The sequence below is a fragment of the Schistocerca cancellata genome, chromosome 1 (assembly GCF_023864275.1).
Source record: "Schistocerca cancellata isolate TAMUIC-IGC-003103 chromosome 1, iqSchCanc2.1, whole genome shotgun sequence".
NCBI lineage: Eukaryota > Metazoa > Arthropoda > Insecta > Orthoptera > Acrididae > Schistocerca > Schistocerca cancellata.
The window spans coordinates 836,236,620-836,248,626 of record NC_064626.1 but is presented as its reverse complement, the minus strand read 5'-3'; the positions used below and the strand labels follow the sequence as shown (position 1 = coordinate 836,248,626).

Genomic DNA, 12,007 nt, shown 5'->3' with positions numbered 1-12,007 from the left:
GCATGTATTATAGTGTGGAACCAGATCGTTTGGGTGCAGAACGCTGTTACAATCACCTCCTAGCAGGCAGTGTTCGTATCGCCCTAAAAACAGGGGCGGGGGGGGGGGGGTGATATCCTCAGAAATGTGCCCATTCATGTCACTGGTCGATGCCAGAAGAGGCATAGATGTTAATGAGGCGTGTCCCCATGGCAGTAAATGCCATGCCTCGAGCTGATGGAAGGAAGGTGACATCGGTGACAGGAATTCCTTCACAGACGTAGATTGCCACTCCACGGCCCATGGGATAGCTTGCGGTGGCGTGCGCGGTATCGCCATTGATATCTAGGAGACTGGCCAAGAGGCCGGCCGGAGTGGCCGTGCGGTTCTAGGCGCTACAGTCTGGAACCGCGTGACCGCTACGGTCACAGGTTCGAATCCTGCCTCGGGCATGGATGTGTGTGATGTCCTTAGGTTAGTTAGGTTTAAGTAGTTTTAAGTTCTAGGGGACTGATGACCACAGCAGTTAAGTTCCATAGTGCTCAGAGCCATTTTTAGACTTGCCAAGTGAACTTGCTGCAAGAGGGCGAAATCAATATCGGAAGAATAGAACATTTCCTGCATAAGGCGGATTTTCACCCTTGACTGGCTGTTGTTACTGTTGGTGGTTGCTATCCGATAGGGCTGGTGGCGGACTACTGGAGGCGAGTCCACTCTGGCGTCAGCGGAAGGGCATGGGTGTCGCGGTGGAACGTCATACCGCTCGCCCACGGGGGTTCTGGGGTGAGTATGGCTACTGGAGCGGCACCGACTACGCTAGGTCACGTAACAGGTCCTCCTCCTCAACCTCCTGGTCGTGCCATGCCGTGGAGGCGAGCACCCGTGTATCGTCCACTTTGTCTTCAGAAGATGGAGCAGTGTTTTGGGGAGTAGTTTCGGCTGTGCTATGTCCACTAAATATTTCAGCGTCCTCTACATCTACATCTACATTTATACTCCGCAAGCCACCCAACGGTGTGTGGCGGAGGGCACTTAACGTGCCACTGGCATTACCTCCCTTTTCTGTTCCAGTCGCGTATGGTTCGCGGGAAGAACGACTGTCTGAAAGCCTCAGTGCGCGCTCGAATCTCTCTAATTTTTCATTCGTGATCTCCTCGGGAGGTAGGGGCAAGCAATATATTCGATACCTCACCCAGAAACGCACCCTCTCGAAACCTGGCGAGCAAGCTACACCGCGATGCAGAGCGCCTCTCTTGCAAAGTCTGCCACTTGAGTTTGCTAAACATCTCCGTAACGCTATCACGGTTACCAAATAACCCTGTGATGAAACGCGCTGCTCTTCTTTGGATCTTCTCTATCTCCTCCGTCAGCCCGATCTGGCACGGATCCCACACTGATGAGCAATACTCAAGTATAGGTCGAACGAGTGTTTTGTAAGCCACCTCTTTTGTTGAAGGACTACATTTTCTAAGGACTCTCCCAATGAATCTCAACCTGGTACCCGTCTTACCAACAATTAATTTTATATGATCATTCCACTTTAAATCGTTGCGCACGCATACTCCCAGATATTTTATAGAAGTAACTGCTACCAGTGTTTGTTCCGCTATCATATAATCATACAATAAAGGATTCTTCTTTCTATGTATTCGCAATACATTACATTTGTCTATGTTAAGGGTCAGTTGCCACTCCCTGCACCAAGTGCCTATCCGCTGCAGATCTTCCTGCATTTCGCTACAATTTTCTAACGCTGCAACTTCTCTGTATACTACAGCATCATCCGCGAAAAGCCGCATGGAACTTCCGACACTATCTACTAGGTCATTTATATATATTGTGAAAGGCAATGGTCCCATAACACTCCCCTGTGGCACGCCAGAGGTTACTTTAACGTCTGTAGACGTCTCTCCATTGATAACAACATGCTGTGTTCTGTTTGCTAAAAACTCTTCAATCCAGCCACATAGATGGTCTGATATTCCGTAGGCTCTTACTTTGTTTATCAGGCGACAATGCGGAACTGTATCGAACGCCTTCCGGAAGTCAAGAAAAATAGCATCTACCTGGGAGCCTGTATCTAATATTTTCTGGGTCTCATGAACAAATAAAGGGAGTTGGGTCTCACACGATCGCTGTTTCCGGAATCCATGTTGATTCCTACAGAGTAGATTCTGGGTTTACAAAAACGACATGATACTCGAGCAAAAAACATGTTCTAAAATTCTACAACAGATCGACGTCAGAGATATAGGTCTATAGTTTTGCGCATCTGCTTGACGACCATTCTTGAAGACTGGGACTACCTGTGCTCTTTTCCAATCATTTGGAACCTTCCGTTCCTCTAGAGACTTGTGGTACACGGCTGTTAGAAGGAGGGCAAGTTCTTTCGCGTACTCTGTGTAGAATCGAATTGGTATCCCGTCAGGTCCAGTGGACTTTCCTCTGTTGAGTGATTCCAGTTGCTTTTCTATTCCTTGGACACTTATTTCGATGTCAGCCATTTTTTCGTTCGTGCGAGGATTTAGAGAAGGAACTGCAGTGCGATCTTCCTCTGTGAAACAGCTTTGGAAAAAGGTGTTTAGTATTTCAGCTTTACGCTTGTCATCCTCTGTTTCAATGCCATCATCGTCCCAGAGTGTCTGGACATGCTGTTTCGAGCCACTTACTGATTTAACGTAAGACCAGAACTTCCTAGGATTTTCTGTCAAGTCGGTACCTAGTATTTTACTTTCGAATTCACTGAAAGCTTCACGCATAGCCCTCCTTACGCTAACTTTGACATCGTTTAGTTTCTGTTTGTCTGAGAGGTTTTGGCTGCGTTTAAACTTGGAGTGAATCTCTCTTTGCTTTCGCAGTAGTTTCCTAACTTTGTTGTTGAACTACGGTCGGTTTTTCCCGTCCCTCACAGTTTTACTCGGCACGTACCTGTCTAAAACGCAGGGCAGACGGGCGCAGGCACACCGGTGGATGTCACCGCCCTCACATTGTCCCTTTCGGCAGTGGCGAATTCGTGGCGTCGTTCAGGTCGACGGCGGCCTCGTCGTTTCGCTCGGCTGTGAATTCCTCGAGCAAGGGCGACCATGTGAAGCATACGAACACGCATACAATTTCAGACTCGATTTTTCTGAAAGCCATTGACGGTTTAGTCTTGCTTTTTACATATAATGAAGTCCGAGTCGTGCCCTACACACCTTGTCAAAATGGTTCAAATGGCTCTGAGCGCTATGCAACTTAACTTCTGAAGTCATCAGTCGCCTAGAACTTAGAACTAATTAAACCTAACTAACATAAGGACATCACACACATCCATGCCCAAGGCAGGATTTGAACCTGCGACCGTAGCGGTCTCGCGGTTCCAGACTGACGCGCCTAGAACCACAGGGCCACACTGGCCGGCACACACCCTGTCAATGTGAATCAAATCAGTGAGGGGAAGTTAGTACAGTCCCATTGTTACACATGACAGTCTGCCGGCTATCATGGTGTAACGGCAGAGGGTGTTAAAGTCAGTCTTGCATGCCTGTTATTATTCTAAACACAAGCATTACTTACAGTGACATCACCAGTATAATCATTTATTCGTACTGCAACACAAATGCTTGAACGTTTTATTAAATTTTTATTTTTAAAAAATTGCTTTTTATGCCAGTGCTAAAAATTATCTCCACACTGGTTGCCACCACACGAAGCATAAAGTAGCCCAGCATCACTGTCCCCCTTCAAGATGGTAAAAGGGCAGTTCTTACAGTTGACTCAAAATCTTGCATCACACAAATCTGTAAACTATAAAATTTTTATGTATGAAGATGATATCTGTTCTTTCGGACATGTCCGAAAGAACAGATACCATCTATATATGTTAAGGCTCACCGGCCATTTGACCACCTTCTTCTGTGCGGATGCACAAACAGTGCCCGAACTCTTACGGGAATCGGCAGTAAAGCCGCGAGTAATGAGTATGATGGGCAGCGGCACTATGACAATAAGTTGCGAATGTGGGTCTCACGGGAGGGGTGCCGGAGATAAGTCCCTGCAGTCGCACTATCTTCTGTGTCTTCGGTGGATTCGCCCTCTGTAATGAAAAAACTGAGTAAAAGAATGAACGATCAACTTAAACGGATGGCTTGTGACGTCCGCCCAGATCAAACGCAACAAACAATACCGAACAAAATGAAAAAAAAAAATAATGATGGAAAGAGCGTCTGCCATGTATGCAGGAGATCCCGGATTCGAGTCCCAGTCGGGGCACACATTTTCAAATGTCCCCATTGACTTATATTAACGGGTTAAGGATATTCGTTTCATTGTAATTTATAAAATTTTTTAGAGCGCTATCAATACTAAAATCGTTTACGAGCGCTTTTGCTGTTGGACAACGTTAGTCGTATTTTAAATTACATATGAACCACTGAATCTGAGGGACTGCCGCGCGGAGTGGCCCGCGGTTAGAGGCGCCATGTCACGGATTGCGCGGCCCCTCCCGCCAGAGGTTCGAATCCTCCCTCGGGCATGGGTGTGTGTGTTGTTCCTAGCATAAGTTAGTTTAAGTTAGTGTAAGTAGTATGTAAGAGTAGGGACAGAATGACCTCAGCACTTTGGTCCCTTTGGAATTCACACATGAGGGACTACTGTTATCGTCATGAAATGTAGCAGTGTTGCTGAGCCGCATTGTATTTTGGAGTGGGAGCGTTCTTTGTATGATATTACTAGTGATGTAAATTTCAGTGTTAATGTACCACTGTAGCAAAATGAAGACAATAGATCATATCAGAAAAATGATTATTTATTTTATGCAGCAATAACGATTGTAAACAATTTAAACAGATTCGTGTGACACAGGATTTTTAATCAACTGCAGGCACTGCTTTATCACCATAGTGACGAATGACAATCATTTTTTATCACCATAGTGATGGGGAACAGTAATGACGGACCACTTGCATGATAGTAGACAATTTTTAGCACTGTCATGAGAAAAAAACGTTTAGTAAAACCTCCAAACATTTACATTCCAGTAACAAATAATTTATTACACTGTACTAATAATATTATTGGAAGCAATTTTGAAATTTTCTATTATGTTATGCTTTTATTATGTTAGGTATGCAAATATTCGGCACACGACTGTGACTCTCCCCTCCCGCAAAATATATAAGCGTATTCTTTGGGCGCTACATGTTCCCGTGGTTTTGTAACGACTCTGTTTGTGTACAAATAAGCAAAAGAACACGTTGTGCCGTTAAATGCGTTTGAGAACGACCAGGAACCCAACTGTTGAAGTATTTTACTTGCACGACGTATTGCAAAATGTGTGCTTGTAAGCAGTTCGTGTTGTTCGATGTCAACGTACAATATCCAGTCACAGACTGCAGTTGGCGGCACTAGCGGTGGAGGACATATAAAGTGTGTCGGGAGGTCGTGGATGATGATGATTTTGGTTTATGGGGCGCTCAACATCGTGGTCATCAGCGCTCGTAGGAGTTCCTATCTTTCGTTTCCAGTCTCGCCACTACCAGAATGATGATAAGATGATGATGAGGACGCACAAACACCCAGTCTCCGGGCGGAGAAAATCCCCTAACCGGCGGGGAATCGGGCACCGGGCAAGAACCCAGTAGTGATCCAGAGGCAGCATCGCTAGCCATTTGACCACGAGCTGTGGACCGGGGTGGGGGGGGGGGAGGAGGAGGACCGTGCCGTGAAAAACAGTGCAGTCGTTGTCGCAAGGCGGTAACAGGGTGGTTTACCTGACGTCCAAAAGGGTATGCTCATTGGCTTTTGGGCCAAGGGTGGAAACATTTCCGAAACGGCTAAGTTCGTAAACTGTTCATGTGCCGCCGTGATTAAAATGTATTGTGCACGGCAAAATGGCACTGTCCGAAACCAGCGGCAAGCCATCTGTAGTGCTCCACGAGCCCTAGATGACAGGGGTGAACAACGACTGTGAAGACGTATACTGGCGATTGTGCAGTTGTGTAAATGACCTCCCAGAAGGACCAAGAGGCTACCAACAGTGTCTCCTCAACGACCATTCAGCGAACATTGTTGCTTATGGGCCTCTGCAGAAGGCGTCTGGTCCATGCAGTCATGGTAACTGCTGTTGATCAGCGAAAAAGCTTGGAATGTGCACGCCAGTACTACAAGTAAACGGCCGCTGAGTGCGGCAGGTTGCCTATTCAGCTGAATCACGTTTCATGTTGCATTGGACAGACGGCCGTTGGCGTGCACGACGTGAAACGTCTGAAATGCATTCCCTGGGTGGTCTCGTCATTCAGAAAGACACACTGGATCAACACAAGTATGCATCTATCTTTGGAAACCATTTCCACCCATACATGCAGTTCGTTCTTCCTCGGCACGACGACATCCACCAGCGGGACAATGTAACTTTTGACACAGATTGCAGTGTACGTGCGTTGTTCCAAGAGCACCAGAATGAGTTTACCGTACTCGCCTGCCCATAAAACTCGCTGGATATAAACCTAATCGAGGATATGTGGGATCACGTTGATCGGGCTGTTCACGCCATGTATCCTTAACTGAGAAACCCAACACAAATGGTCATGGCACCGGAGTCAACATGGTTTCACAACCTTGTCGATAACTTCCAGAACCTCACTGAAGTCCTCCTGGACGTCTCGTGCTGCAAAAGGTTGTTAGCCAGGCCTTTGACACGTGGTGACATTAATGTAACTGGAACGTGTAAGGGGCCTACTCCAACAGCGTAATGGAAGGCGCCACACAGCAGATCACATGACAGACGCCTTGTCATGCCCCTTGATTTGTCCCCTGTAGAGCATGACATGTGAAGAGGTTTACTTTTTATGCCATCTTACAAGTTTGATGAGGGGAAAGAAATATACAAGGCGAGATGCAGAGGCTGTTGCCACTACGATTGCAGAAGTGTATTCGTGACCTTGAGGGTGACATCTCATACTATATTGATGATTGACACCAGTTCAGAATGGAATGGGGGCTTGATAGTTAAATAACCGTCCTCCATAAAGGTTGAAAAATATCGGACTGATGCTTCATGGTGTAACACACTGAATTTCCGTCAGCGTAATGCGCAAAGTTAATACAAAAACATACAGTTTTACTTGTAATCTGATTAGGTATTAACACCAAATAGGCGACTAAACAACCTGTGTCGGCAGATCCGAAGCCGGCGGTGAGCGTGTACGGGCGGTCGCACTTGCTGTCGCAGCTGGAGAAGGCGGCGGACCGCGTGCCGGCCATCGTGCGCTGGCTGGAGGCCTACTTCGGCGTCGCCTACCCGCTGGCGCAGCTGCAGCTGGTCGCGCTGCCGCACTACTCCTCCACCACTCCGGCCGACATGTTCGGCGTCGTCATCTTCAGGTCAGTGTCTGACTGAATAGCGTCAAGTCCCAACACACGACTGACATTCGCCTACGTGTCTGAATGCATCGGATCCTACTATCGAAGTAATATATAGGGTGTGTGTGTATTGTGTAGGTGGTGCGCTGTATCATGTACAAATTTGAAAATGTCACGTCTCACCAAGAGATCCTGCTCGGTAATTCTTTATTCGCATGTACACTGCTGAACACAATTACAGGGTCGCTTTTTCGAAACCTCGTAATTGCCTACCACTGCGTCGTAGAAGCTTGAAATTCGGCTCAAAGGTGCGTACAACCTTCCTCTGTCATAGTGCAAAAGCGTGGCGCCCTGCGACATCACTTTCGAGTTCGCCTATGCTTCAAACAGCACACTGTCGATACATGCAAGGATAAGTCCAGAGCTTACAATTTCGTATAAGCGTGAGATGGATTAGTGGTGTCACACTGGCACCAAATTTCATCACAATTCCACCCAACGCCACCGTGAATTTGTGTCACCCATGACACGTTGTTACACCCCTTCTTACATACATTTCATCCCTTCTGTTGAACCGAGATGGGTAGCGCAGTGATTAGCACACTGGAGTCGCATTAGGGACAACGACGATTCAAATAGGCGTCCGGCCGTCCTGATTTAGGTTTTCCGTGGTTTCCCTAAATGGCTTCAAGCAAATGCCGGGCTGGTTCCTTCGAAAGGGCACTGTCGCTTTCCTTCTCCATCTGTCGCTAATCCGGGCTTGTGCTCCTTCTTTAATGATCTCGTTGTCGACGGAATTTTAAACGCTAATCTCCTCCTGCTCCCTCCGTCGACGCCTCTGCGATAGGGGTAAGAATTCGTGCACCTTAGTTAAGGACTTTCAAAAAATGGTTCAATTGGCTCTGAGCACTATGGGACTTAACTACTGTGGTCATCAGTCCCCTAGAACTTAGAACTACTTAAACCTAACTAACCTAAGGACATCACACACATCCATGCCCAAGGCAGGATTCGAACCTGCGACCGTAGCGGTCACGCGGTTCCAAACTGACGCGCTTAGAACCGCACGGCCACACCGGCCGGCGTTAAGGACTTTGAATATGTGTCTGTACAAAGAAAGCCAGTCATTGATTCCTAGGTGCAGCCGTTTCGTCACACCATGAGCTGAATGGCACTACGTCACTGAACTAGCACCTGTTGGCCGCGTGAGTAATCTACGGGGTATCGAAAGGACGTGTCGCCCCGGCACCTGGGAATTGGTGACTGACTATCTCTGTACAGTCCGCCCCGGCAGCTGAGTGCTGCCGGCACGGTAACTCAGAGTGTTCTGTTAGAGGGTTTAGCTACCCTCTGTAATAAAAAACTGAGTGAACGGATCAATGAACAACCTGAACGGGCGACATCGGACGTCCGCCACGAACAAATTCAACGAACAGTATAGAACAAAATGAGATCACAAAAAAGTGGTCAGCGTGACGGATTGCTGTCCTACGGGCCCGGGTTCGATTCCCGGATGGGTCGGAGATTTTCTCCACCCAGCGACTGGGTGTTGTGCTGTCTTCATCATCAGTTCATACCCATCCGGCGCGCAAGTCGCCCAATGTGGCGTCGTATGCAATAAGACCTGCACCAAGGCGGCCGGACCTGCCCCGCAAGGGGCCTCCCGGCCAATGACGCTAAACGCTCATTTCCATTTTCCGTACCCGTACAGCAACATTTTTGAAGTGCCCGGCAGAGATGTGCTGTTGGTACGGATAGTTTTGTCGAACTGGGGTTCTTAGAGGGACCATTTGCCATTTTATTCACGCATATGCAGTGTAATATCCCCCACCCCCACCCCCACCCCCCTCTTCCGTTTCCCTCATGATCGCGCTCAGCGCTCATGAGGGCACGGAACAGAAGGGCTGAGAAAGCATAAACAAGCTTTGCTGCTTCGGATAACGGTCACATTTCGTCGAATCGTTTTGGAAGGTCCCTAATGGTCCCATCCTGTGCACCAGAGCAAAAATTGCGCTCGCGTTGCACTCGAAAGAACATGATCGTGATCGCTTGGGTTGCAGTCCCACGTTGTCCTTAGAGAAAGGTTGAATCGTCCGGCGGGTGTCAACAGGCTCAAAGGCTATCAAGGACGTTTTCCTGTTGTTCACCGCCCTGCGAACTGTCGTTTTCGAACGCGAAATGTATGGGAAACAACGGCCCCTGCCAAGTGGTGAGTTCACTGTAGCACTTTGTGCCAACATCTGAGCCTTCTCGTGTTGATTATGAGCAGTGGTGTGTCTTAAATGTTTTCCTCGGCCATCCATAAGGAAACCACGTGATTAGAACGCTGGACTTCGCTATTCGTACCTCCATTGCAGAGGCGTCGAAAGAAGGGATGAAATATGAGTAAGAAAGGATGTGACGACCTTCCAATCGTCTCGCACGTCCACGGTGGCGTCTGACAGGACTTTGGTGACATTTGGTGCCAATGTGACATCTTTAACGTACCTTACACCTCACATTAAATTCTGCGCTCTGACCTTTTTTCACACGTGCCGACACATTGCTGTTTGAAGCGTCCGAGGGTTATGTTGCACTATTACAGAGGAAAGTGATAGTCACCTTCGAGCCAAATTTCAAACTTCTGTTTCACAATCGGAGACAATAACGGGCTTTCGAAAAAGTAACCCTTTAATTGTGTTGCGCATAATATATTTATGTGGGTGCTCCGTTTTACATCTCTTCGGACGCATATTCTTTGATATTTAATAGTTATTATCACTAATCATGTAATCGAAGGATAATTTCTTCTTCTTCCTATTCATGTGCAAGACATTACAGGTATTTGTGGTGAGTGCCAGCTGCCAGTCCCATGGTCATATGCGGATTCTCAGCAGGACTTAATTGGCCACAGTTTTGTCACGATGCGGCTTTCCTATATACAACACCACAGTCGCCGAATAGTGTCCTTGATTATCGACGTCAAATCATGCATTTACGTACACTGTTTCTAAAAATATAGTCCAATAATATTCGCGTATGACCGTGTTACATGTGACAAAATTACCGACGTTTTGGCTGCTATTCACGCTGAAGGGAGAAAGAAAGATACAGTGGTAATTAGAGACGGAACACAAGCTCGGATTGTTTGAAGTAACTCGGCCGTGCCCTTTCAAAGGAAACATCCCGCCATTCGCATGGAGCTATTTAGGGAAATTACGGACAACTTAAATTAGGGTGGTCGGACGCGGGTTTGCACCATCCACCTCCCGAATGCGAATTATAGTGTAATTCCCTTACTTAATGTTCATGTATAACGAAGAATCAGAGTTTGTGCGCGTACATTGTTCTAACTGTATTGCAGTTATGAAAATGTTATAATTATTACGTAACAGAAAATAATTATATTTGCAGATAAATATTATTAATCTTGCAAAGTCGGCCTAAGTATCTACGCTCGCTTCTTTGTTCCTATACAAACTTTAATATGTCTGGTCCAAGGTTTCTAACAACAGATGGCTGGAATATTATCTTACTTTTGAACACAATTTTCATTTATTGGTCTGTTCTTGGCACACTTTTCACAATATCGCTTCTTAAGAAAACACACTGTGCAACATTTTTTCACTAGACAAAGAACATACTAGATCAGAGAATGACATGTACCAAACTCAACGAACGCAAAAGACTCTCTGTAACCATTAAGAGCCGCGCTTCCAGTTCCTGCTAGAACAGCATGTAGTTCAAACTTGCATTAACATGGTTGTCTTCATCGAAATTGTTTTTCAGATTTAATTTACGAAATGATTCCTCGAAATAAATATTTAAGTCAACATTTATATGTGTAATGTTTAATAACAAAGGTTGAAAATGTTGAGTGTGAAAAATAGCAGTTTCCTGCAATTGTACAAGATCGACTTTATGGTCGATAGTAAAATTAGAAAATTGTAAATGAAAACAGGAATTTTGGTTGTGTGAAAACCGAAGCATAATAATATTATTTTTACCGTAAAGTGGTTTTTGGATTATTTAAGTTAACAATCGTGATTATTAATGTACATGGTCCAAGATCGATACTGTGAAATGGATCGATATGAATGACAGAAATATGTTATCAGGCAAATAGATTTTAGGCAGTTAGATATGTTCAAAGATATCTTCAGATGAGCAGTATGTAATTTAAGTAATGAAATAAATCCAAGTTTGGCCAAAATTTATACAGAATCGAACATTTCAGTTGACATACGTAAGTTCCGAGAAGATACGGTTTATTACAGAGTCCCGTGTGCTAACGACTGCGCCACTTGGTGTTCGCCCTGATGAAAGCTTTCTGTAATAGCACCCGAAAAGTTGATAATTGTATCACATACCACGCGGTCACACCCACGCAGAAGAATTTTATTTAAAAATAATATCATTACTTATGATGGCCGTGACGAGACTCGTCTGTTTACATCAGGATTTCTGTCTGTCGTATTCTACTATTTCCCGGGATCGCATTACAATTAAATCTCTATTTCTTCGTGTGGGTCGTCACTCATCTGTCTGGTTCGTTGCGGCACGCCACGAACTTTTCTCCTATGCCAACTGTTCATCTCAGAGTAGCACTTGCACCCCACGTGCTCTGTTATTTGTTGGATATATTCCAATTTCCGTCTTCCCCCAACAGTTTTCACCCTCTACTGTTCCCTTCAGTACCGTGGAAGTT

At 46.0% G+C, this 12,007-nt stretch overlaps 1 protein-coding gene across 1 annotated transcript in view; it reads left to right on the top strand.

The window, feature by feature from the left end:
* The window catches only part of LOC126188762 (aminopeptidase N-like), a 233,358-nt gene that overhangs the window by 118,547 nt on the left and 102,804 nt on the right, over positions 1-12,007 (top strand). Inside the window, exon 6 of the mRNA XM_049930375.1 lies at positions 7,140-7,341. Within this exon, the coding sequence (XP_049786332.1) occupies positions 7,140-7,341 (202 nt within the window). The remainder of the gene's footprint in view (positions 1-7,139; positions 7,342-12,007) is intronic.